The 27,100-nt window shown below is 38.2% G+C and overlaps 1 protein-coding gene across 6 annotated transcripts in view; it reads left to right on the forward strand.

Annotated features, from left to right (window-relative positions):
* The window catches only part of cacna1ba (calcium channel, voltage-dependent, N type, alpha 1B subunit, a), a 120,336-nt gene that overhangs the window by 16,460 nt on the left and 76,776 nt on the right, over positions 1–27,100 (forward strand). For all 6 annotated transcript variants that reach the window (XM_046385654.1, XM_046385657.1, XM_046385655.1 and 3 more), the window contains exons 4-6: positions 18,176–18,267; positions 18,958–19,110; positions 20,316–20,503. In XM_046385654.1, coding sequence (XP_046241610.1) covers positions 18,176–18,267; positions 18,958–19,110; positions 20,316–20,503 — 433 coding nt within the window. The remainder of the gene's footprint in view (positions 1–18,175; positions 18,268–18,957; positions 19,111–20,315; positions 20,504–27,100) is intronic.

The raw sequence follows: 27,100 nt of genomic DNA on the forward strand, positions 1-27,100 counted from the left end.
CTTTAATGGATAAACTCACACATAATATCCACTATATTTTCAGAGTTGTGAATGAAGCTCTTTTATTCTTTTGTACTTTTGTTCTTCTTACTTCTTACCTCTTACTAGTAGCAGCCAGACAATCAGGTGTTGTGGCTCCAGGCAGCTGTTTTGGTGATACAGGGAGGGCTATCAGAACCTAGACTTTGTGATGACAGCTCTGTGGTCAGGTCTAATGCACACAGCCTGCCGCAAATCTCTTGGAGAAGCCAGACTGTGGTGTTTGTACTCTCTAATCATCCTCCCTCTGAAGAGAAAGACTGGAACAAATGAATAAATAATTGATTAGGTTTCACTGTGGATGAATGAGTCCAGTTAGAATGAGCATTTTGTCCTCTTTGATAAGCGCTGTGCACAGTATTGCTACAGTATACTTTACATAAGGGACATTACATATTCTACTATGAATAAAGAGTTATAAATTGTCCAGTCTTATCTGACATTATGCACTCTTACCTGTCACTTAAAACATTCAAATATTTCCTACCTAATCTCTCTCGCTGTCCACTGACTACTGAAGTCTTCTACTGTTAAAATCATTCTTTTCCATTTTTTGAGTTCTTGCTATTTCACCAGTATAATATCCCCTGAAGAAAGATCAAGCAGGATACTGACAGCAAGAAAAGCATACTTAAAAACAGGAGTTAGTGTCTCTCCTCCAATATACCACCACCACCACCACCACTTATTATGTGATCAAGTTCCACACTAATAGCATCATCAGGATTATTTTTTCTTTGACAAAGCTCCTCCAAAACCACAGATGACATTTAGCAGCTGTTTTCACAGGCCAGGTAGAATGAAGAATCCCATGACTTTAAATCTGTGGAGTACCCCTTTAAATTTAACCCTGTTTTATAGCATCCCCCTACTGTAATTTACACTAATTTCATTTAGCCACAACCTTAACCTTAATTAACAATTGATTGAATTCAATAGTCAATATAGTGGATTTTTCACTGCACGCTAGATGAGCTGAATTAATAAGCATTTGAATAATGTTGCATTCTAAAGTCACACATTTACAGTATTAGGCTTAGTAAAGCCTGTTATTGATCGGGATTAGTATGTAAAAATAGCAATGTAACTTCTTTGTGAGAATCAATCAACTTTTTTTTTTTTATTGGCAGTATATATATTTTTACATACACACACTGAATTCGTCTTCTGCATTTGACCCATCCTTAGTTGAACACACACATGCAACACCCGGCAAATTACATGCAGTGAAACACACACAGGAGCAGTGGGCAGCATCAGGCGCCCGGGGAGCATATTGGGGGGTTAAGTGCCTTGCTCAAGGGCACATCAGCCGGCTAATAGAGGGGGGGAGTATTTTTCGCATTAATCACTCCACCACACCCAAATTTTTCCTGCCCGTCCAGTGGGGGAATCGAACCGGTGACCCTCCGATCACAAGCCGCTTCTCCAACCTCTAGGCCACGGCTGCCCCCAAATGATAACTTTTGTTGAGTCAGTAGTCATCTGAAGACAATCGTGATCATCATCGGGCTACATGAACAGGAGAACAGATCAGGTACATGAAGAGGAGAACAGCTCCTAGAAAAATGGTATCAGCCTCCTAAAATCTATACCAGTCAAACTCTAATGTACTTAAACTCTCTGCCCTTTTGCTGTGCTCAGGCTAGCAGTGAAAAGGCCAGATGGAGATTGAGGTGCTTGACTGGCAGTCATGTTGCACGTGACTCTCCAAGCCATTTGTTTAAATGGACACTATTCTCAGGAAGTGGGAGATTATGTCGGGAAATGTGAGCTGTGCCTTGAACTGCCTCGTCCTATCAATAAAAACAAGAGATGTGACTGTCCATTTAATGCCAGCTACACTTTCTGTTTATTAACAGTGTGAAAATGTATCTTATTGAGAGAATAATGATAGAATCTGTCAGTTAGAAGTTCAGAAGTTGAATGACCATGCTTATATAGCTTCTGTCTTGTAGACACTACTTAAATATAGGTTTGTATAACCGCATGGCAATTTGTAGATGATTATTGTTCCTCACTGGAGACATTGGCCAATCAGAGCTCTGTAGGCAGTGGGATTTACATTAATAGGTAATTACAGTTTTTTTCCAGAAAACAAAATTCCCTTGTAGATAGATAGAAAGGTAGATAGATAGATATATAACTTAATTCATCCCTGAGGGGAAATTAGGTTGTCATAGCAGTCCGGTATATTTGAATACAATAAAAATACAATAGCATTAAATACTTAAGTAGAAAAATAGAATAGAAATACACTTAAAGGACACTTTAAAAACACAAGATAAAATAAGTGGGTATATAAGGTGCAGTTGCAAGATGATAGTAATAATACTGATGGTATGATGGTAATGTACTGTAAATACAATATAGATATAGTATATACAGTATATGGCTGCTGAGACCTGGGAAGCTCTGAAGGATTGAGCTGCCGGCAGAGCTGGGGCTTCTGGAGGAAAAGACAACCAGATTCTGCTGCCATTCAGAGACATTTACTAGCAAAAGGACAACTCAGTCCATTATCTATCACTGCTTATCCTGTGAAGGGTTGTGGTGAGACTGACGCCTATCCCAGCTGACTTTGGGCAAGAAACGGGTTACATCTGTAAGCTGTATAGATTGCTGAGTGTGCATTTACAGAACTAACAACTGTTAATATCTCTTTGATTTATGGGGAAAGCATAAAGTTAGCAGCTGCTAACAAGTTAACAATGTTCAAAATCAATTCAAATCAATTCCAGAAATGACTGTAAACCATTGGACTCAAACAATATAAATGCTGGAGATTAATTTTGCTGAGGCCACTGTGATTTTGTAAAGAATACTGTATGGTAGACCAGCATTAGTGATCTTGGTTTATTTTTTCCTCTTGCTGCACTGCTTGTCCTGCCTCCCAGTATTTGTTTTTGTTATAGGTTAATAGTAATGGAAGCTCATATTTCAGTTATGCTATTAGTGTGGTGCTCAGGTGTTGATCCACAGCTCTTTCTTTAGCAGGGGATTGGTACTGGAACTATTTTGGGAGTAGTATTTATTATTTAGTGTCAGAGATTTTTGGTTTTATTGTGCTTTTGAAGTGGTCAGAAAAATCTGATATCACATGGGGGATGCAGAATTTATTTTTTTCTGTGATATACTACGACATGGAAAAATACAGAAACTCTTGACAGATGTATGTCCAGTGTTACTCATGTACAGATAAACATCACTTTTTTCATTTTAAAATCTCTTTAAGGCTGTGTGTTGGCAGCATCAGTGCAATATGTATCATGATACAGATCTTACGATTCAATATATTACAAAATATTACAATACTTTAAGCACGATGATAGATGAGGGAGAGAAAAACTTTTTTCATGCAGTCAGAACAGTGGGATCTGCTTTTGTATTAATCACATATTTCACACATGGGACACCAGCATGCACAAGTGGAACACATTTAACTGAAATCCACAATTTTTAATAATGTTCAACAATGCTTAATGTTTGTGGTTGAACATGAACAGGTTTACAACAAACAGATTTATCTGCAAGTTTTGTGTGTTAAGAGTTTCTTAAATTAGGGCACAGGTGAGACCAGTGACAGTAACTTTATAACTTTTAACTGTACTCTCGGCTGTCATTATGCAAATACACATATTCAAAAGCCAGCAGGACAGATTAGCCCCTGACATTGCAGGACCTGCAATGTGACAAATGCATGTGTCCATCACGATGCTGATAAATATCATGCAACCTATGTCATATTTTTCTGTGAACCGACCAGAATTTAGTAAGATTTGAATCAAAATCTGAGGACAGATGGTGTGCTGTTTGCTCACCACTTGTCACTTAAAATTTTGTTAGGTTGTTCCTCATCAGTAATAATAACATTGCCCTCGTGAAGACAGTTGCCAGCTGGGCCAGAAATACGAGCTGAACTGAGCTGACAAACAGTCAAACAAGCCGAAAACAAGCACCCAGGTTAGTCATGCTTATTTTGAATGAAAAACAAAACTGAATGGTAAAATTATTACACATACTATTGTGAACATCCATCACAGTTCACAGGCCCTATGTCCTCCTTCAGCTATGACCTGCTGCACTTAATCTACTGGTTCACACAGTTTTTCTGAGCAGTGGGGTATTATTAATCACACTAATTTGTTCAGTGTCAGATTGACCTGTAAATGAAATGGTTTAGACAATCTGTTTTAATGGTTGGCAGGTGTACATCCTGTTTGACTGATCCTATTCATTGCTCTTTTAGACTTTGCTGTGGTGATATCTCAGAATGCCAAGAGCCGTTTGGCAGTTGTGGTGAACAAGATTTGACTTCTGGAGAGAACCGGTTTCCCCCGAAAGCTCAAGATTCAATAGGTGTTAACTGATATTTGCTGTTTTTTTTGTAAATTTGGGAGTATGAACCGCTAAAGAGCGGTGGGTTCTGCTTTATGACCTGATCTTGAAGCGCATCCCTACATCAAAGTGTTGAGTAAAATGTTATCGTGATGGAAAATAGATAGAAATAACACATAAAATAGAAAATAAATATGCATAAAGCATAAAGATGCTTGTCTTTGTCAACCTGAATTTTCTTTTAACAAATTAATGATACCTATTTTCTAATTATAGTTAGTGAGTTTCTACTTGTGATGGGAACCACCATTGTTTGAAACTAGGCATCTATCTCAGATGCAACTCTGACAAATGAGGTAGAGAAAATCGATAACGATTGAACTTTGAACCTCCTCAGAGCACGTGAACCTCTGTGTTCCCTTAGTACTATGAAGGGAGGAAACTGCTGCCACTCAGAGTAACAAGGCTCAGCCTGTTTCAGCTTGTGACATACATCGCCAGGGAAGAGGTGGAGAACGAGACAGAGGCAGACAGGCAATCTCTGTGCTGATGTGTTTTCTTTTTTGGACTCATTTGTCTGAAACAGCTGATCGATGGTCTGGGAGGTGTCTCAAGCCCACCCCCACTCCATCACCACCATCAACTCCTCCAGGGAGTTGATTGATCTGAGAGCTGGTTGTCAGGGAGGATCGGGACCCTGCAGGCAGCCAGGCACTGCTGTCTCCACTCAGCTACTAGCCATGTATCTCTGCATGCTACCTTGCTTACGCTTTCATCTGCAGGGGAAGCAAGCCAGAGAGCATGCTGGAAGAATCAGCTTGTGGCTGCAAAGCTGAATGACGATGTATATATACACCAAAGGATCAAATGAACCCATGCATCTAATCTATTCTGGCTGAGTGCCACACCCAAACTGCAAGTCTTGAATGGGCTCTTTCCAGAATTGGTTATTTTGCCCTATTCAGCCATGTTATCTGTTTGTCTAGATGCCAGACAGTGATGAGTGTAGTTTATTGAGCGTGGTCTGTCATTATGTTAAGCTGATGTCCATTACATGAGCACTGGTTTTGGCTCCAAGCTCTGACTGAACTCAAAGCATTGATTTGCACTTACTGTCCATCACAGAGAGGGTCCAGTCTCTTTTACTGCACCAGCGCAATGCAAACAGTATGACATGTTTAACTGGACAAATATTATAGGCCTGTGTAAGGTTGTCACAGTACCAAAATTTTAAACTTTGATACAATACTGGTATAAAAAAGCAATACATGATAAATCTTTGGATATCATGCCAAAAAGAAAAACAAAAAGTATGCACACAAAACCAGATATTTTAAAAAAAATTAACAGTCTACACATAGTGCTGGCACAGAACCCCCCCCCCCCCCCCAAAAAAAAAACAACACATATCAACACATTTGTAATAATATTAATACCATGTTGAGTTTAAAAGCTTATAGCTTCTGTAGTTTAGATTCTATCAAAAGCGGATATTGTATGATTTTAGACACATAGTATGGAAAAAGTATCATAGTATTGATACTTCTTAGGTATGTCGTTAATTGTGATGATTTTTCAGATTTAAGACTAGCACAGGAATTGGCAATGCTTAATCTATACTGCAATTCTTAGGCCAATGTGAATAGTCACATTTTTATCTAAGAACATGGTAGCTGATATTTATATCACTTAAAACAAAAAAATATATATTTTTGATTAAGATTCAATCAGATTAGTGTATTTAGTTCTTGTGACAAAATCTTGTACAGCTCTGTTTGAATGAACACATTTTCATGCAGGACTGAAGTCATTTTAATGTGTCCTAAGAGTTGAGAGCCATGCTAGCAGCTCTGTGAGGCTGTGATTTGCCATGAAAGTGCTTTGAGCTTAATACTAATGTCAAGATGCTAGCATGCACTGAGTGACAAGTCTTGTTTACCAGGTATAATGTTCACCAGACTTTTAGCTTGTTAAATTGTGAATTAGCCCCAAAAAGAAACAAGGACGGATGGGAATGTCATTGCCAGTGTTATGAGCATCTAGTCTGAGGGGAACACGGATGTCTGTTTCAGCGATCCTTCACATTATTGTGGTGCATGTGAGATGATGTCCGATCAGAATGTCATGCTGAACATCAGAGGAGTGAGCTCTCCAATTATAAAGCAGCTTTAGGGAACAGCAATGCAGACAATTTAGTATTACAACAGAGGCAATATGCCTTTGTAATTGCTAATGAAAGGGAGGATTTGCTTCGACAATGCTCTGCGTGGAGGCTCATTTGTGCCACAACCCCATTTGAATAAATGTCCTTGTCAGGTGCAGTTAAAAACTTTGCTAACTGAAGTGGGAAAAATGTGTGCACTCTGTGAGATGCCAATAAAGAGGTTGATGATAATTTTACAAACATATAAAAGTTGGGAAATTTTTCCAAACCATAGTGACCTTGATATGCTCTAAGCTATGATTTACAAAAGTTAAAAACTAGGGAATGAGAGGGATATTCCTTTTCTTTCTTGACCTTCTCTTGGTGACTCAGCTGTTATCTTTTACTGAAACGACACCTTTTTACTCCCATTTCTGTTAATGGTTTACATAACCATGTGTCAGAGGTATTGTTACAAGTAGCTTATCACCTGTGAAACCAAGTCATGCTCCCCTCTATCCTCCAGCCTCCTTTCAGTTGTTGCTATGGAGATGAGCTGTGATGGTATGTACTCTCCAATTGCACATTTCACATCTCCATTGCGCATAAATTTGATCAGCGATTTCACAGAAGGCTTTCTCAGCTGTTAAACCTGGAATTCTTACAACACCTGGAAATGGTGAAATGCGCTAAACTCTGCTGCCAAGTAACTAGTGTCTCAGTGCTCTAGTGATATTTCCACTTTTTCAAATTCGGGACATTTGGTGCAGAATTGGCTGCTTTTAATGCAAATGAGCCTCAGTGCAAAAAATAAAAAAAATAGCAGCACTAACAGCAACATGTAATTAGTGTGAAAATTATTAACATCTTCAGAGAGTAACTGAAGCGCTTAAAGGGTATCATGATGTGGTGTAAATCACCAAAGACTTTTCACATTTACCATCCTTATTGTGCATGTGTGTGTAAAATAATGATTAACTCTTCTGAAGGCTCTTCTGATTGATGTGAAGCTTTGCTGAAGTTCAGTCAGAAAGACTGTACGTTACTCATTCTCTCTCTCGCTCTCTCTCTCTCTCTCTCTCTCTCTCTCTCTCTCTCTCTCTCTGTTTGTGCTGTATCTTTTGTGAATCATACCTTGAAATGCTGTAGCTAGTGGTTGCAAGTGATGCTGTAATCCATTTTTTGTACATTCTCCCATCAGAGTATTGCTGCTTTTTCTTGTTTGTTTTGGTTTTTTTTTTCTTACTACAAGCAGCACTTCTCCCAGTGTGTTAATAAAGAGATTCTTGGTGAATAGGGATTTCACCAATGCGAGTACACACACACACACACACACACACACACACACACACACACACACTGGTTGACAAAATGCCCATCACTAGAGCCACTATAAAAGCAGTTTGCCTCCACTCAGCTCAGGTGAGCTTAACGCGGCTAAATAATCATGCAGGCAGACGTTCAAGAGCCCTTTTGAAAAGCCTTTTTGAAAGCTAATTCTAGTAGTGAGGCAGTTAGGATGACATGCACTCTTGTTCATGTTCATGTTCATATTCATGCAGGAATAAAGGCACAAAATTTCTGTTTTACCTTAGTTATGTTGCTATTCTTGTGTCTTGATAAGTATTTATCTCTATGCCATGTACCACCAGCCCCCTCTTGTTTACTCATGTGCCTGCACGTTATGTTAATGACAGTAAAGTTGAATTCAATTGAACAGTGCTGCATTCAGAATCAACCAGTATTGGAACTTAATGTCATTATGTTGTCTCACAAAAGATGCAGCAGCTTAATACTTTTTGTTAGTTCTCTGTGGCTGCTTTACTGGCTTGTATCGGATTACATGTAATGCAAATAAGGTAAAATTAGAAATATGAAATCAATACACAGTATATGAATACAGTACTAAGTGAAATAATAGAGCCTTGTTGCTGTGCACATTTGCTGATAAATAATGCACTGAACAGTCAAAACAAGTACACTTAAATGTGCTTATTTTCTGAAAAATCATTTTTCAACTCTGGAAGTTGCTGCTTGGCAAAACAAAACGTTTTAAGTGGACATGTTATAAAAATATTATAAAGGTAAGTTAATATTATAAAAAAATAATAAAAAATTAAGACAAATAAAGTAATGCCAACCTTATCCTATGATAAGGTATAATAATAATAATAATGATGTATAATAGTTTATATTAACTAAATGATTTATATTTTGGACTTCATACCCCCTTCTCATGTGTCCACAAGTGACAACTCCAAGAGAATTTCATTAAGCATTTCTTTTTCTCTCTCTCATTCTGTTTTCTTTGGCTCTGTAAGTTTTTGTGGCATGACAGGAAAGAAACAGGCACTGGCAACCTGATACACCATAATAATAATCCGGATAAATTAACAGATGACAAATTGTGACTGGACAAATATAAATACTATTACACATTATTACTATCATAACAGAAGAGCAAGGAGTTTACTCAATAGCTAAATTAATATGATGAGCCCTAATCTGTTCATCTACTACACTGTTTAAGTATAAATACAGTATGAAGTATGAATATAAGGAAACACGTAGCCTGTTCTCTCTCTGAGCCAGTGTTCTCCAGTGGTCTCCTGGCTATTTGTATCTAATGAGATCAGTGGAGCCTTCTTTGTTTCTATGGCGACACCTCCAGTCATCTCCGCTGTGGCTTTCCCTCTCCAAGCATCACTCTCTCTCTCTCTCTCTCTCTCTCTCTCTCTCTTTCTTTTTTCTCCCCCCCTCCCTCTCTCTCTCTCTCTCTTCATCTGTTTGTCTGTGCATCCTACATATCTCCCCTATTCTCCTCTCATCTTATCATCTGTCTCCCCACTTCTCTGTCAGATTCACAGAGCTTTTATCAGTCATCGGGCTACTATGCATTTCCCTCAGGGACACATTCGAGAGTGAATCCGTTACTGTAGTAAAAACAATGGTGCACAAGTTACCGTGTAGGCTGTCTTAGGATCTTCATGATGTAACAGTCATAACAATCATATCAGTTGAACGTTCACAGTAACAGTAAGGATTTTGCTGCCACCCATACAACAAAATAGATCGTATAATACATGCAAATTTCCTTTTCTACTTCCTTTTTAAAGTCTGGGAAATTAGTCATTTTGAACACCCCCATACCATACGATTTTATATAAAAATATGTAATATAATTATAATATAATATAATCATTTTAATTTCATGTAATCATTTTTAGTAATCATTTATACAGATTATCTCCACTTTTACTATCTTCAGCATTAAAATGCTGTTTACACAAGTGCAAATTAATAATAAAGTATTATGATATTTACAATAATGTAATGCTGTTCAGTAGGCTTTAAACTTGCCAAGCATCTCATCTACATGTCCTTCTTTAGTTGACTGTTAATGTTTATATTTTTAATTCTTTTGATGTTGATAATATTGTTATTATTATTATTCATTTTAGTATTTAATCCATTTCTTGTTTTATGTTACTATCTGTTCTCTCACTACTGATTGAGCTTGTTTTTCCTATCCTTCACTCATGATTCCTTGTATTCACCACTTCCCTTCTTTACTCTTTCTTCCCCTCTCTACCAAGTGACAGAAGAATATTCAGGGGAGAAAAGAAAAGTGCTGTCGGGGAAAAGCAACAAATGCAATGTTAATCTGATTTGTCATAGAGTCTGAACCCTTGAAACCCCACTCCTCTCCTCCCTGCTGCTCCAGGATGATATTTTCTAGGCACCAAGCCAAGTCAAAGTATGGTGCTGTCATAAATATTCAATTGAATATGAAATTTTGGGGTCAGTGAGAATGCAGCATTGAGTGTTCATCTCTGCTGAAATCACAACCCTGCATCAGGCTGCATGGATCTGGGGATCTTTCTCACTGGGTGTAAACAAAAATTTCACTCGGTGTGATAGAGACCAACGGTCAATGTTCATTTTGACGAAAATACAGATAGACATTATTTTTTGTAACAATTAAGGAACATGACATTACTGTGTGCTATCGAAGAGACAGTGTGTGAAGAATGGTATCACTACACACTGATATCTAGAACATCTAGTTATTAAATCTATTTTTGTTTTGACATGAATAACTTGGTCTTAACTGATCAGGTTATCTGCTGTTCGTTTTTAGAATTTCACACCGTCATCTTCAAAGACAAACCAGTACGGTGTCACTGTGGATGCAAGACACAAGAGTTTTTCATTTTGAAAATAACATTAATCCAGTGGAGTATTTTTAAGATAGAATTAAAGTCACCAGCTACCCACTACTGGTGTGTTAGCTAGCAAGCTCAGTAGCCGTTATGGAAATTACAATAATATGCTACATTTATTCATTATGTTTACAGATGATGTATCACACATATGCAAATACATAACATGCAAAAATGATTAAGCTTGTTATAGGTAACTGTACTGTAAATCAGTGTCAACAGGTAGGGATAGTACGCAGATGATAAGAGGTGTTTCGGGCCTCCTCCCTCGTTCAGGGTCCGATTTCGTATGTAGATGGCCTGCTTTATATCTGTCTTCTGTAATTTTTTTTGACATAATTTAAGGAAGTCAAAGACTCACAAGTCATGAGTCATGGAGGTCAGTTCATGTTCGTTTTAGTCGATTGCACTTTGACTTCTGTCTTGGTATCAGTCTCTTGCTTCGTCTAAGTGTAAACCCACAATGAAATCATCTGTTAGTTTGTGGACTACAGTTTTCAACGTTTGGCATTTTGGCCATCACTATCTTGGGTTTTTGTAGTCTTGAGTGGGTGTGTTTGGACAAGAGCTGGCAAGGATACGCAAATCCTGACTGATTGAGAGCCTAAGGACATATTGGTTTAGTCTCTTGTCAAACACAAGGTAGTCTGCCCCTGAAACACAACAAGTTTACAGTAAATACTGTTGTACCTCAGCTGAGTACAATTTGAAGGTAAAAGAACAGGACACACTTTACATCATTTTCCTTTTCACCAAACTTCTCTCAGAGATGAAAGTAAGCGGAGACAAGCGTTGAGCGAGTGGAATAGTGGCTTCAGACCTCAGTACAAGAAAATCAGATAACTGAGACTGCCCTAGTAATTTTATCTTAACTGTTTTTTTGCAGTTTACAGATAACGTTTCTTTCAGTTGAACAAAATCGATGCAATTATTTATGTCCTCAGCATTTCAATATAATAACTATAAAACTTGAAAGTGACAACCATATTCATGAGATCGTAAATTCACTAAAAAACTGTTTACTGAGTTAATTAATAAAATCAGAAATAGGGTCATTTCCTATTAAGTTTATGTACAAATGTAATTATTTTTGAAACTACAGTTTGCACCCTGCTGGCCATTACAAAGAAGGTGGGTAGGGCTTTACTTTTTCGACCCAGAAGCTCCATCAGCTGCCACTGCCGTGGATGTGTCATAAGCACAGAGATGGAATCAGAAAACAAACCAATTAACACCGTTATTTATTAACATGTAGTATCTTCTTTGTTTAATTTGTATGTTAGCAAAACATTTTAAATTTGTTGTTTTATAAATAGTGACATGCTGTATCTGCACTATATAGACAAAAGTAACAGGACACACCTCTTTGTTAATGAATTCAAGTGTTGTATGGGGACGCTCTTCAGAGGTTGGCCTTGGCCCCTTACTTCCAGTGAACAGAAATCCTTACGCTTCAGCATACCAAGACATTCTGGACAATGCAACAGGTCATGAAGGATCCCCCTTCACCCAGCATGAATGCACTCCAGTGCAAAAAGCAAGGTCCACAAAGACATGGCCGAAGCTGCCACCTTCACAATGGGGTGGGGGCTGCCTATACTATTATACACTGCGTTTACCCATTTACCTGGAGACCTAAACCTATGCTCACAAACCGTACTTGACAACCTGCTCTTTGGCTGGAGATGCTTTACATTTGTACCAGAAAGATGTATAAACTGGTTTTTGTCACAAAATATACAAATGACCATTACACCAACAAGGACATTAATGACATCACATTCAAACTGTTGCCACAAAGTTGTAAACATAGCATCATCCAAAATGTCTTGGTATGCTGAAGCATTACAATTTCTCTTCACTGGAAGTAAGGGAACAAATCCAACCTCTGAAAAACAGCTCCATACCACACCTGAATTCAATAATTAAGGTGTGTCCAAATACTTTTGTCAATATAGCGTACTTTAGATTGTTTTTGTAACGGAGGGTTCACAGAGAATATGCTGAAACATCTACTATTATACTACCTTTTTGATTGATGTGGATTAAATTATTCCTCAAAATATCTGCATAGTAATGCATAATAAGTGATTTCCTAGCAGTGTACAGCAGGTAAGAATATTGTTTGCCTCAGTATTGAATTTAGTCTCAGTTCAGTCATCTTCTTGTCCAATGCCCAAATTGATCAATACCTGGAAATGACTACATTCTTGTTTCCTGACTCACTCCAGACCTGTAGTTGAATCCTTAAGAGGCTTTATTCCCATACTCAGTGTCTATTTACTCTAAGACCATGAATTAAAGATGGAAGGCAGCTCTTTGCTCAGTTATAGTCATCCTTCACCTTGCTGAACTGACTTCAAGGGACAGGTTGGTATGGGTGCTGCTGATACCTTGTCTGGTCATCTCTCCCTGATCTCATTCTATAGTGAAGCTTTATGGGAAGTTCAAAGGTTTTGGATGCTCTTGCATTGTGTTGCCAATACAATTTCCACCATTAAAATTGATCATTCTGTATATAGTCTTACATTTTAATCTGCGAATGCAAGAAAATGTGACAAACTGTGACAAAAGCTTTTGTGTTTCCTGTTCTGAACATCTGCTGTCTGTTAGGTGTTTCCTGGCAGATATCCCTATTTTAAATATCCTGCATTTTATTCTTCTGGTTTGTTTGGAATTCATTAAAAACCTTGAGCTAGAGCGAAAGCTAGTGCATTTCCATGGCTGGAAATGAATTTATATGTAAGAGGGCTTGTTGCATCATACCCATCCAAATCTGCTTACAACAAGGTATCTGTGAATGACCCTTAATTCAGGCCTTTCAAAGGAAATTACCGTCAATAACAAAAACGTGCAGCGCTACAACGGAGTGTATGGGTATGTGTGAATGTCCATGTGTTTTTGGAGATGTGCGTGCCTCTATATGCCATGCGTGTTCATGAACATGTCGGTGTGTGAGTTTTATGCGACTGAGCTCAGTGTCTTGTAATTGGCTGTTTTCCACTTCACCTTCTGCAGCCTGCTGCTAATGGAGCTCCCAGGATGAGCTTGTGCGGGATGACGCCAGCTGAGTGTGTGATGTTCTGTTCCACAGGCACAGTGAGGCACTTATCTAATCCTGCCTGACTACATACTGCCTGCCCGTCTGCGTCACTAAACACAGGGCCTGTAATTTGTATGTGTGTGTGTGTGTGTGTGTGTGTGTGCATCTGCGCATTGAGTGTTTTCCTACACAGCCATAATTATAGACTCAGTGAACCTCCCCTGGAATGCAAATAATGGAATTGTAAATCATGTTGAATGAGTTGTTGGACAAACTGGCAAATGAAATCCACAATGAGCTGCATATTAAGTACTTGTATGGCAGGGCAATACTGTCATGTGTATCAAAGCATTCAGCAGGTAAGGCTCACTAAAGTACATCTTTAATGGGGTGTGAAGGATCCACTTGTTCACTAGAAGTGGTGTTATAGACACTGTTGGTGATGAAGCTTCAGAACTAAAAACTACTTAATGCTTTGCACCAAGACTGGACACAGGGAGGACTTACATCTGTCAGCACAATGGAAATAATTCCAGCAAACAATATCAGTAGAAATCATGTCTCATAAATACGTTTAGCCAGTATGTTAAATATACAAATCTGATTTATCATCTATTATGATCACTGGTTAAAAAAAGTAACTAGGTACATTTACTCTAAAGTTCTGTACTTTTTTTTTTAATTTTTAATTTTTATTTCTACTCATCCACATTTCTGTGACAGGTATAGTGACTAGTGACTTTGCAGATTTAAAAAGCTTTAGTGACCATACAAAATAGAATGAAACTCTGTGTTTCTTTTGGACATTTTCTGTATAGGTCTTCAAAATAGCTGGTATACTTAATATCATGTATTGAATATTGTCAGCATAGGCATACTTGTCTCATGGACTATAGCTTCTTCTTTGTATTTAAGACATCTGTAAAGAGAACCAAGCCTTTGAAACAGGCTTATGTAAAATACATGCTTTATTTGTATTCCACCCTGTTTTATTGAAAGTATATTTTATCATATCACGTTTTCTGACCTGTTTCTGTTTTGTTCTGCTGTTGAGACAAACCACTTCCTCCATGTAGACCTTTTGTTTTGTGTACAATAATGTGATTTTCCAAAGTCATGTGGTACTTCATGTCACGCCTGAAAGTGACAGTGATTCAATTCATCCCAGCATTCTTACAAAATGAGCCTGCTGAGATTTAATATTCAAAGAGCGGTATGGAATATCACTTAATTCATTAAACAAAACTATTATTAAAGTAAAGCTTTTTTATATATCCAACTTTTAACTTGAAATGTGAAAATATATTTTCATCATACACGTAAACAGCTTTCAGTACTACCCAATACTGTAGCTCCTTGGTTCAATCAGTTACTGTAATTATACAGCACAGTGCTGTTTGAGTGCATAAGCACGCTCACTGGAAACTGAATAATTCATCAACTTAGTTAAAGTTAATTACAAAGCAGTACCTGTGTTGGTTCTTTCCAACCTCTCTCTCTCTCTCTCATATTACATAAAGTGTCAGCTGTGTCAACTTTCTGCCGCCTTTCTCTCTCTTTTATCATTTATGTGTAATGGCAAGCTTGCACTCAGTTTGCGGCCTCAGATTTCTGTTGTCGATATTGATGATGAGTTGCGTGGAGCCTCCCTTCTCTCTCGTTCGACTGGGATGATAGATAGGTACAGTAACTGTCTGGTCCATGGCTGAGGGAGGAGAGGGAGCAGAGTCAGTTGGAGTTCAAAATGGCACCATGCCAAAGGAAGGAATAGGAGTCCCAAAATATTTTTGGGAGTAAACTTTGCAATATAATGACATACAGTATGTGGCAAGACAAAAGAGACTTTGCTCTATGATTTATACTGAGGTTCTGTCCATTTTCTGGTTATGTTTAGTTCATTGTGGGTAATATTGAAAATTATTGAGCGGCACTACTTTGTGTTGTTATTGCATTAACAGGATTTTGAAGTGTCTTGATTTATTAGATATATAATTCAGTGGATTAGGCAAACATTTTTGTTATTGGTTTTTTAATGATGAACTGTTTCTTAGCTTGATTTTGAGAAAATTTGATCTCAATCTCTTTTTAGTTTCTATTTATTCTTGCTTTAAAAACACAAAATATGTCAAATACCGGGGCTGCAATGTGGTTGAAACTACTGTTTGTACAGAACTGCCAAGTATTGTTTAAAAAATTCTATGTATTATTTTTGTTTTCTAGAAGCACTACAATGAAATTACTGTTAGCTTCCGTAGTAATTGATAATCTGACTGGTAATTGGATTTGAGTATTTTAAGCAAAATCTGCTCAAATTAAATTATGTTGATAATAATAGTGATAGAATTTACTTTTATGTATTTTTTTCCTTTCAGTACTAGATAGATTGTTATTGTTTCTTACAACCAGAAAACTTATTTTCATATAGCCAGTCAAACCATTTCAACGTACGAAGCAAATAGTGTCACTGGCAAACACTGAGACACACATTAGACTGTTAGATGCCACACTGCAAGGGAATGAGTTCTTATTCAGTCAGCAGAATCCGCTTTCAACAGTTTTAAGTTGAAGAGGTATTTTTATCTCCCTCTCATCTATTCATCCACCTCTCTCTCCCTCTCAGGAAAAAAACAAACCACAAGCTCTCGCACTGATTCTCAGAGGCTCCACTTTGATCTACTGTCATGTAGATTGAACCTTATTTGTAAATTAGTTTGGACAGAAGCATCAGCCAACTGAAGAAACGCAAACGTCCAACACTGGCTTCCCTGACACATTCATGCTCCTGTAGAAAATGAGAACACTAGAAGAAAACCTCTCTGCTAATTCCCAGAGTCATTGTTGTACAGCATGAAGTCCAGGCAGATGGTGTGGTGCACTAGGAATGGTGGATTTTGGGGCAGAATTGTCTTGAGTATGCAGAAACCTCCCTGGGGGGCAGACAGAGAGTTATTGCTGTGTAGCTGCACAGTCAGGAAGAGTCATGTCAAGCTTATAAAGAACCTCTGCTGTGAATGATTAACATTAACATTTCTAGGTGCTGTTCTTCCTTTGCCTGCACCTCCTCATTGCTGCACACCACTCAGCATACCAGCACACTGGGATAATTAATATTCTACATGTTGTGCTTCCTGACTGATGCACACACTGCATATGCTTGGCTGAATAGGTGAGACCCTGGCAGGAATGAATTAGCACTGCACTCTCTGAACACATTTCTTGTGTCATACAAACATAATACCCGCCTGGGATATCCTGACTTTTAGACCCTACTGTTGGTAAAGATCCAAAACCACTGGATGATCTTTCCAGTACGTGTCCAAGGTTTTACAGCTCTGTGCTGCTAGTTGTTAACACAGCCTTTCTGTTGCAAAAAATGTGCCTTTTTCAAATGTTGATATCAGCCAAACTCTGCTGACCTTGGACAGACTGTGACAGGACTGACTCATTAAAGCTGCCTGTCCCTTGCCGAGCATCCTGTCATGAGTAACAACTTTCTCACTCATTGTCCACCAGAATCATCATCTACAATCAAAATGTCACTTCACAGCCAGTTTTTTGTTTATTTTCTTTTCAACTTTTCTTGCTGCTTCTCTTTTGTTTATTCAGAAGCTTTGCATGTAAGTTGTGACAACTGGAAATAAAGTGAATTTATTTTGTTATGATCATCTGTATTGTGTACTCCTAAAAACACTAAACAGTGTTAAATGCTTTTGGAGAGCTTTGTGAGTCCAGCTAATAATTTGTTTGTGGGGATACAGCGTTCTGAGGACTATCTGCAGATATTTATCTATTTTAACTCTGTCTGCACAGTCTGTGTAGGGAAAGCAGCATATAAGCAGAGCTGTATCAGCATTTTCAGTACTCCATCATGGTCTACAGAGTATACACAGACACAGTATTGAGTTCCATATTTTGGCAGCATTCAGACCCCTACACACTATCACTGTACCTACGCGCATAAAACAGAAAAGGAAGTTATATATATATGTATATATATATATATATATATGTATATATATATATATATATGTATATATATATATATATATGTATATATATATATATATATGTATATATATAGAAGTACATAAATGCCTCACGTGTAGACAAACTGCAAGGAAATAGTATGTCGTATATCTACATTGTCATATTGTGCTGTTGTGTGTTCTAACTGAGCAACACTGCTACAATATTAGTTGTGCAGATTAACCATCTGTTACTGCAACTGTGTCTTGGGTTTGCTATTATCACTATTATAGATTATTTAAGACCAATTAACTAATGTTAGTGCCACATATAGCACCTACAGTGATTTCATTTTTTTACTTTGATCGTTGTAAGTTTTCGAATAGTAAGCTTGAGCCCATACTGCTGTTGTTGTGTGTGCAGGATCCTGGCCACTGTGGGGGCTGATTTTGATTTAAGAACACTGAGGGCGGTGAGAGTCCTGCGGCCACTCAAGCTGGTCTCTGGCATTCCAAGTAAGTCTTCATCAAATTTGAACAGTTTGTTTTATCACAACCACTAGCACTGCAAGTAATACAGCACTGTCAAAGAGATTTGTGAAACTGAAACTACCTAATTAACGCATCGTATGACATTTGTTTAATCCACACAGAATCCGAAATGTAAAAACAACATTTTTTGGCTTGAGTGGGTTTGACAGGTTATTTCTTGTCAAACAGCAGCCGGGCTTGATCATTGTGTCTGTTCAGAGACCAAAACCACACTGCAGAAGTGGATGGATAAATGTACTGTGTCATTTGACTCAAAAAAACAAAACAAAAAACAGGTCAGTGCTGTTTAAACAGAATTTCTAAGAGAAAGAGACTTATTACATTATTATTTAATTATTATCTGTGTTCCCAAAATCAAGAATCCATCCTTACACTGAATTTTGCACCAGTTACTAAATATAACTTCATAGCCCTCATACTCATTTCCACAAATGATGAAAAAATGGTTGGAGGCGGGATTGAGAATGAAAACCATATATATGAATTTCAGGTTCACAAATTTTAGGCTTATGTCAAGGAAATTACCTTCAGTTCTGAATATAGATCTTGATTTTGTTAGAGGTAATACCCGCCTGTCTTTCTTCCCATGTTTCCTGATTGTCGTCATGCGTGTCTCCTGTGTTCTGAAAAGCACGTTTCTCATGTCTTTATCAGGCCTTCAGGTGGTATTGAAGTCAATTATGAAAGCTATGGTACCACTGCTGCAGATCGGCCTGCTGCTCTTTTTTGCCATCCTCATGTTCGCCATCATTGGCCTCGATTTCTATATGGGGAAGTTCCATCGCACCTGCTTCAGGATAGACACAGGTAAGCAAGAGGAGAGTAACAGATAAATGAGGTTTTTGGCGTTTGCTGTCTTTCATAGTGACAGTGTACAGAGTTAACTTCGGTTTGGATGTTTTTGTTTTGAGTGGCCTTCCTCAGTTGCATCACACATCTTGAGTGCTGCTTTTAAATGACCAAACTGCATTTGGATTTAAGTATTCAGAGACAGAGAGGCTTAATGAACTCTGTCCTAACCGTTCTGCCCAGCAACTCCTCAGTGACACAGAACACTCTGGGGAAATGTGATGGAGCATTGAGCACTTATTTTTTAAATTAGGTCTTTAAGCCTACTATAATGTGTGCTCATTGTGCAGATAAAGTTTAAATGCAGTATCGGTTGTGAAAGTTGTGACTTTTGGTTTAATTCAAAATTTAAAATGATCTAAATACATTTAAAACTTGGAGAATGTCATCCTTGCATGTTATTACAGGAATCTCTGAAAGTTAGTTAAATGAAAATCGAATCAGCTGACTTCAGTTTAAAGAACTTTATTTTTTAATTGAATTTAATTGATTTCTTTAATTTTTAATAATTAATTGCAGTTAGGTAATTAAAAAATGCACGCAGCAGAGCCCAGACATGTCAATTAAAACATGGGCTAAAAAAAATAAGCCCCTAAAGACATCACAACCGCATATCAGCATGTGTTGTCCACCTAAATACACTATGTGCATGGTTTTCACACACCAAATTAGGAGCCTAAAGCAAAACACACACACACAGACAGATGCAAAATTTCAACAAGAGTTCATTGTAACCAAGAGTCACAAGCAGTCAGATGTCCACATGTTGTTCAGTACCATCAATTTTAAGACATACAAAGACGACAGATACCAATCACATGGGTATTTTAATCAAAGTGCATATACACGTTATGGAATTTGAGCTTAATGCTTTATAATTACATAATAATATATGATGCAAAATTTAAAGTTCAGTCAAACACGTTATAGGGAGCCAGTATTGGTTGAACTCTAATCATAAAATCAGAAATGAGGTCAAATGTGCTCTGCTTTAATGCGTATCACTGTAGTTGAACCCTTGTATTATGCAAAAGGTTTTTCTGTATCTTAGCACAAGAAGTTCTACTTACATAATAGATCACCAGGCTTCTCTGCAAATACTTGCATGTTTGCGTATTTCTGTTTGTGTGATGGGATGTGAATGTGTGTGTTTGTGTCTGTAGGCGAGCAGGCAGCAGATTTCCCCTGTGGTCTGGAGCCTCCGGCGAGGACCTGCAGCAATGACACCGCCTGCAAGGAGTACTGGATCGGACCCAGCTTCGGCATCACCAACTTTGACAATATCCTCTTCGCTGTTCTCACTGTGTTCCAGTGTATCACCATGGAGGGATGGGTGGAAATCCTCTACAACGTGAGTCCACTTACAGGAAACATATCTTGGCCTGATGCTGTTTCTAAAGCACCATGTCTGTTTTGGTAAGGGGGGAACCAGATGGGTGGGATTTACTGTTTTGTTGAGTTGTGGAAGAAGGAAATTCACAGCTTGGTTTCAGAATTTCTGGATCACTTCCCACATCTCGAATTTTTCACAGATTCACCCTGTTTTGCTGGTTGCAGAAATATTTGGCCAATTAGAGCTTCGTGGGTGCATATGAGGACCTTAAGTTGAATGTGGACACCACCTGCCTCCATAGCTAATAAGTTAGCTACATTGATTGTTATGCTCACAGGAACACAGGGTTAGATTGTTTGATCCAAATTGTAAAGTGCTTAGAATATATATAGAAAAGTGAGACAAACAAATACATATTGCAATATGTTTGGTGCAAAGACGTTTCAATTATTCCTTCACACAACAAAAAAAATCTGGTAAATATTTATATTTTATTCCAATTAGAGAGCAGAGTACAGTAATTATATGTTGTAGGGAGGCTATCATCACATTATTTATGTTCTTGTTAGTATCTGTCCTTGCCTGATAAAAACAGCATTTTTAATAATAAGGCAGTCCACAAATTTGGCAATGATGGGAACAATAGATCAAAGGTACCCATCCAGGCACACAGGCGTTTAGAATGTGGTGTTAGCTAACAACATTATCTGATGGAAATCACAGCCCATGGAAGTCACATCACTTTTGCTGCTGTTGTCTGTGCTTGGCAAACACACCGAAACTTGCAATTAATAATCAGTTTAGGTACTGTGTTGACCTACCATCAATGAAGGTAGATGTGTTTTCTGTCTGAAAACAAAACTTATGGGAGGTCATGGAAAACAGCTGAGCGTCACACAGCAACAATTCCACTACAATTTATACTTTTCACTCTGCTGCATTTATTTGATAACTTTAGTTACTAATTACATTGTAGATGCAGATTAAAAATATAAAATAAATACATTATTAGTTTATTTTATTGCAGTGAAATGAACAAAAAAACACCAACAAGAGACCAATAATGCTGATTATTGGTCGACCTCTACTTTTGACAACCTTACAGTCTCGTAACTCATATTGACACCAAACACATTTCACTCACACATGCAGTAGATCCATCTTAGTGTGCACCTTTGGACACCAACAGTTGGTGAGCGAGCATCATTCAGCACAAAGTGAGAGAGAACGGTAGCATGTGGCTAAATACCTTACTTTATAGTGACTGTAGCTTTATTTCTGTCAAATTCTGATAATATTTAGTGTACTACCCATCCAACGAAGTTAAAAACCAGTCAGAGGAAAGTATGTCAAACCAGCTGGTTTGTCCTGTGCATCATTGCTGAGGCACTGTGCTTTTCCTCCCGACTGCTTCTTCCCCTCCCACCCTTCCTTGGGGGGATGATTAGAGGCAAACATAAGAGCCTGCAGAGGATGACTCACAGCTCCCATTAAGACCACAGCGCGGCAGCCATACTGCTAGCATGAAACAAATCACATCTCTCTTCCATTTACATAAAGCCAGGGTCGTATCATGTCAAGGAAACAATTATGCAACAGGTTAAAATATTAAAAAGCAGTAGTAGGAAAAGAATGTGTGTTTAGTGTTATGACTTTCTCCGAGTGGTGCTGAAAGGTGGAAAGAGAAACACAGAGGGAGAGGGGTAGAAGGCGATCAATAGTAGTTTGGCTGCTGAGAGCAAGAATAGGCGTGGTAGATAGAGGATGCTTCGGAGATGCTTGAAATAATTCTTTCCCCACTGCAACGGTTACACAAGTGTTGGACACAGGAACATGGTTAGCAGGACACAGCTACAATTGAAATCTCTTTTACCCTTTAAAGCAACAGTGAAAGCAATCTAAGCACAAAGTCAACCTTGTCTTACCTTTTTTACATTTTACATTTTTCATAGTTTTCATTGTGACTGATAGTGGTGGAATGTGTGAAAGTACATTCGCTCAAATTTGTAATTAACATGGTGACAATATTTCATCTTTAATTGTCAATACCAGTATGTCACAAAACCACTATATCAGAGCAACCAAAAAAAATCATAGTATGAACAAATTATTTTGATAAAATGAGCATTGACAGATTGTAAACATAGAGAGTTGGAAAGGGGAGAGGCCACTCACACACAGAGATAGAAGAAAATAACAAATACAAAGGAAGAAAGACAAGACGAGAGGCTGGAATCTCCTGGAGGGTGAAGATCCAAATCCAAAACTTTTGAAATGATGCACTGACAGACAGGAGAGACAGAGTTCCCAGGGCAGCCTAGGGTTCAAAACAGAGAAGCCTTAATGAAGAGAGAGGACAAGGAGGAGAAGCATAGGGATAAACTGAGAGAGGTACCTGGACACAAACACAGAGTTAGAGAGCCACTGCAGCTTTCAGAAGGTTTACGGTAATCTTTTCATTAGGACAAATGTGGACTTAACCAGCTTGAGATCCTTGCTTATTGAGTTGATGGTCTTCCCTTCCAACATCTTCATGATGAAGACTTTTAAGAAACTTTGCTCCAACAATCAGCTGCTGTCTTCATTCACATGATGAATAATCCCCATTAATTAATTAATTAATCCCCATTATCGAGGTGTTATTCTGGAATTAGTCCATATAGGGTGCATGGGTTGGGAGGTTACGTTCACACCTTCATCCATCATTAGACAGCTCTTTTTCCTGCCTTCTGGATCACTGACAGACTGGTAATGTGCTCTGACTGTGCAGACTGAGGTTGCTGTTTTGGCTGAATATGATTGGTGGATTCTGTGATTGAATTTCAAGGGACGAGTGACGGCTGTCTCATTTCCTGCCGCTGTGGGACCCGGCTGTGTCCTCTTCAACTGAGTGGCCATCCATCATGGATGGACGGGCCCTCATCTGTCTCTGCCAAAGCTATGACTCTCTGATGGGGATGGAGGGCAAAACTCAGACTGTCAGTTTCATATTAGGAGACCCCCAAGACCTATTAACCATAAACTGTGGTTTCTGACAGGTGGTCTGGCAGCTGCCCCTGCTGGCTGGTGCTTGGTGCATATTCAGTTCATTTACATTGATGAGGGGGGGGATAAAATTCACAGTTCTTATATTGTGTAGAAGTTCAACTGGAGCTCATATGGGGATTCAGAAGTCTGCATTTCAAATCAAGTGATTGTCTACCAAATTTCTCTTTCCACTAAACAAGAAGGATTTTGTGTCCTTTTCTTACGTTAAAACTCTCAAATTTGTCAAACCTTGTGTTAACTGACTTTTCAATTTTCCTAATGGCCTCTACGATGGTCAATGAGAATTCCTTAGTTTGTGTTTCTGAGGGGACATTCCTGTGGCTAGCTAAACCTGGTGAGATAACTCTAGCTGGTTCAGTTACCTCCACTCTTCTATCTTTCTTCCTTTGGCTCTGTTTCCTGTTCCTGTTTTTAAGCATCCTTTAATTTAGATCTAGCAGTGGTCGAGGAGCTGAGTGAAAACATAATCTATTTAATAGCCTGCTCAATAAACCCTCTTTGAAGACAATCTCAAACAAATTTTCAAGCTATTGGTTTTATAATTTCTGTGACATACTGTATTATGACAATGCCTGGTGCACTTCATTACAGTTGTAAAATTTTCTGCAGTGCTTGTCCTATATTGTAATACTGTACATGTATCTGGTGTGGTCTGTTATCTTTGCAGTCTTTGAGTGTGGCACTATGCTCTGTATGTGGGGTTCACCAGCCTTTTCTGTGCTTGTCAGGGCTAGTTAGGGTCAGTTGCATGAGTTTCCCTGGTGACACAGGGTCCACTCACCTGTAAACAGCAGGCAGACTTTCAGATGCCGTCAGAAGGAGCTTGAGGGAGCAGGATGTTTACAAGGCAGCTAGAGGACTGCAAACCAAGATACAGTGCAGACCATTTACTGCCACTTGTCATCCGGTACTAATACAACCGCTGTCTCTCCTTGTCTCCTCAGTGTATTTAAAGATATGTAGAATGGAGGAAAGACTACTTACTTGCAAAACTCTTTAGAGAGAAAAATATAACTATAAGGATGTAATTTATTAAGAGCATTACATATCAGCAGTCTTCAGTTCAATTTGAAACATAAAGCTGGTTGTGTTTGTATAGTCAGCACCAATTATTTCCTGTTCTGTCTCCAGTGTGTTGGTCAGTATGGGTGTGGCATTGCTGTTGAACTGATGGCTGTCCTCCTGCTTACGCTTGTAGGGGTAGAACAGGCCTACTAATGGCTTTTCTATTGCCTTGTGTGCTTTCTCCATTCTGTTAGCCAAGGTCTAGCGCAGCCTCACCCCAACAGCAGCTAATGCACTAATACATCCAGCCCTCTGCAACCACTTTCAGCTCAGAGCTATATTATGACAAATGATTCTACCTTTCTAATACTGCGCCTTTGTGTAGGTATTCACTGGTAGCAGTTCACTGTAGATCATCCAACCCCTTCCCCTTTTACTGCCTCTGCCTAATTGTCTCCGTCATGAAGTCGACTGATGACTATCAATAATTTTAATACTAAATGTCATAAATAAATAAATCATGAAACAGAATTTTAAAAAATGCTAAACACTAATTTGGAGATTGAGTTCTCTGAAAGGATTTAGAGTTTGGGTACAGATTTTACTACTTAGTACAACTTTAGCATGCTATAAATGCTATTTCGTATAGCTGTTTAAGTGTGAATTAAAGGTATGACATGTAATAGTGAATCGCTTACACAAGGTTCACCATTAATGCTTGGTCTACTTGTCCAAAGTCAATGCAAATGGACTTCATCAAAGAAAATTTATCAAATAAATAAAGTTATCAAATTAAAACAAAGATTAGACTTATTGCAGTTTAACTCACATCCTCTTAACACCACCCAACTAAACTCCTGTTTCCAGCATAATTCAAATATATGTATGCAGTATGCGTATGTGTAACTCTTCAGCTCTGGAAAAAAAACACTCTGTAGGATGCTGGAAATGGACATGTGACTTGCTAGATGTACTTGCCCCAGGCAAGTGAGCAATTCTTATTGTTTTTTCCCTGTTAAGTAATGTGTAAGATAGTATACTGTATATGTAAATACTTAGGTTTACTTTTGAAAGAAGAAAGAGCTGAAGGAATTGGAGAAAATATCACATTTTTGTACCAATAAATCAGTGCAGTATAAATTTCAATTATTTTTCAGATTTTAGATTAAAATGGCTTGTCATTGCATTAAGTACAAGCACTGACACAGTGAAATGCAGTTTAACCTTTCGCTGTAAGTGCAGAGTAATGTGCATATATTTAGTGGTAATATGTAAATAGTAAAATAAATAGAAGCCTCTTAGGACAAGTGTCTGTCACATGAATGTATAGTAAGAAGGGGCAGCACTAATCAAGCATGCACTAATCAAGGTGTGCTGTATTAGCAACAAAATTTATTTTAAGAAAGCTTTAATTATATGAAATATGTTCTTAAAGTTGCAGTTAAGCTTGATTATTAAGTTTAAATATAGTTACTTGTCACTATACTTAAACTTAGGTCTTTCACCTTTGGGGAAATTACATAAACTTACATTAGCAGCTTTAATTTTCACTGTGTTTTTCGCTGAAGTCTTAAAATACAGATAGTCGCCAATGTACTATTGAAAGAAGAAGTTAAATGTTTAAAAATATCTCTCTGGGGAGCAGAGATGACTGATTAGGCCATGCAAGGCTGAGAATGTGTCTTGACAGGAAATTATTTGAGCTGCCTATTATCATCATGATGGCACTTTTGGTGCGTATAAAGAACTGCAATGTGTTACTTTAGGACAACATAGGTTTCAGCCATCCACATAAAGGTATTGTACATGTACTGAAATATGAGATGTTATATCTATATATCTATCTCTCCAGTCGAACTCTGAGCTGGATTATGAGATAGCACATGTGGACATTTTACATTTTGGTGATGAAGAGGAAAGCTCATAATATCCAAAATGAAAAAGATTTACAGTAAAGTGTTCCCAGCAAAGGACTAAAGGAAACAGTAAGATTTGTGCTTGAAATTATTTCCCAAATGGACCTCAGTGTTGGGAAATTTACCAACACTGCATTTGCAGACTTGCATGCTTAACAGGCGCATTCCCAGGAAGTCCACAAAGCCTGACCAAATACATAATTCATCAAATATCTGAGGTGCTTCAAGTTCATTTTCTGTTGACTTTCAGAAAGTCTGTTACTGGTGTAGACTTCACTAGCCTGAATTGCAGTGCCATTGTGTTGGTGCTGTTAGCATGTTAAAGGTGCAGTTTGTAAGATGAGACTGAGAGCAGGTCTAGACAGTACTCTTTAATTTGATTTTTAGAGAGACGGAGGTGACAGTGATGAGGAAAATCTTCCCTTTAGAAGGCAGAAACCTCGGAGCAGACCCTGGCTCTAGGTGGGTGGCCATCTGCCTTGAGGTGTGATCGAGTCGTGAGCATTGCTCACCTGTCATTCATGATTTTTCCTCTCTTTTTTATAGCATCGGATGACTTATTAAGACCAAGCAATTAGAAAAATGAACACTTCAAAATGCATCAGTGTGATCATCAACTTCCTAAAATGATTTGACTTGTCCCTAG

Source organism: Scatophagus argus, chromosome 4 (assembly GCF_020382885.2).
Source record: "Scatophagus argus isolate fScaArg1 chromosome 4, fScaArg1.pri, whole genome shotgun sequence".
NCBI lineage: Eukaryota > Metazoa > Chordata > Actinopteri > Scatophagidae > Scatophagus > Scatophagus argus.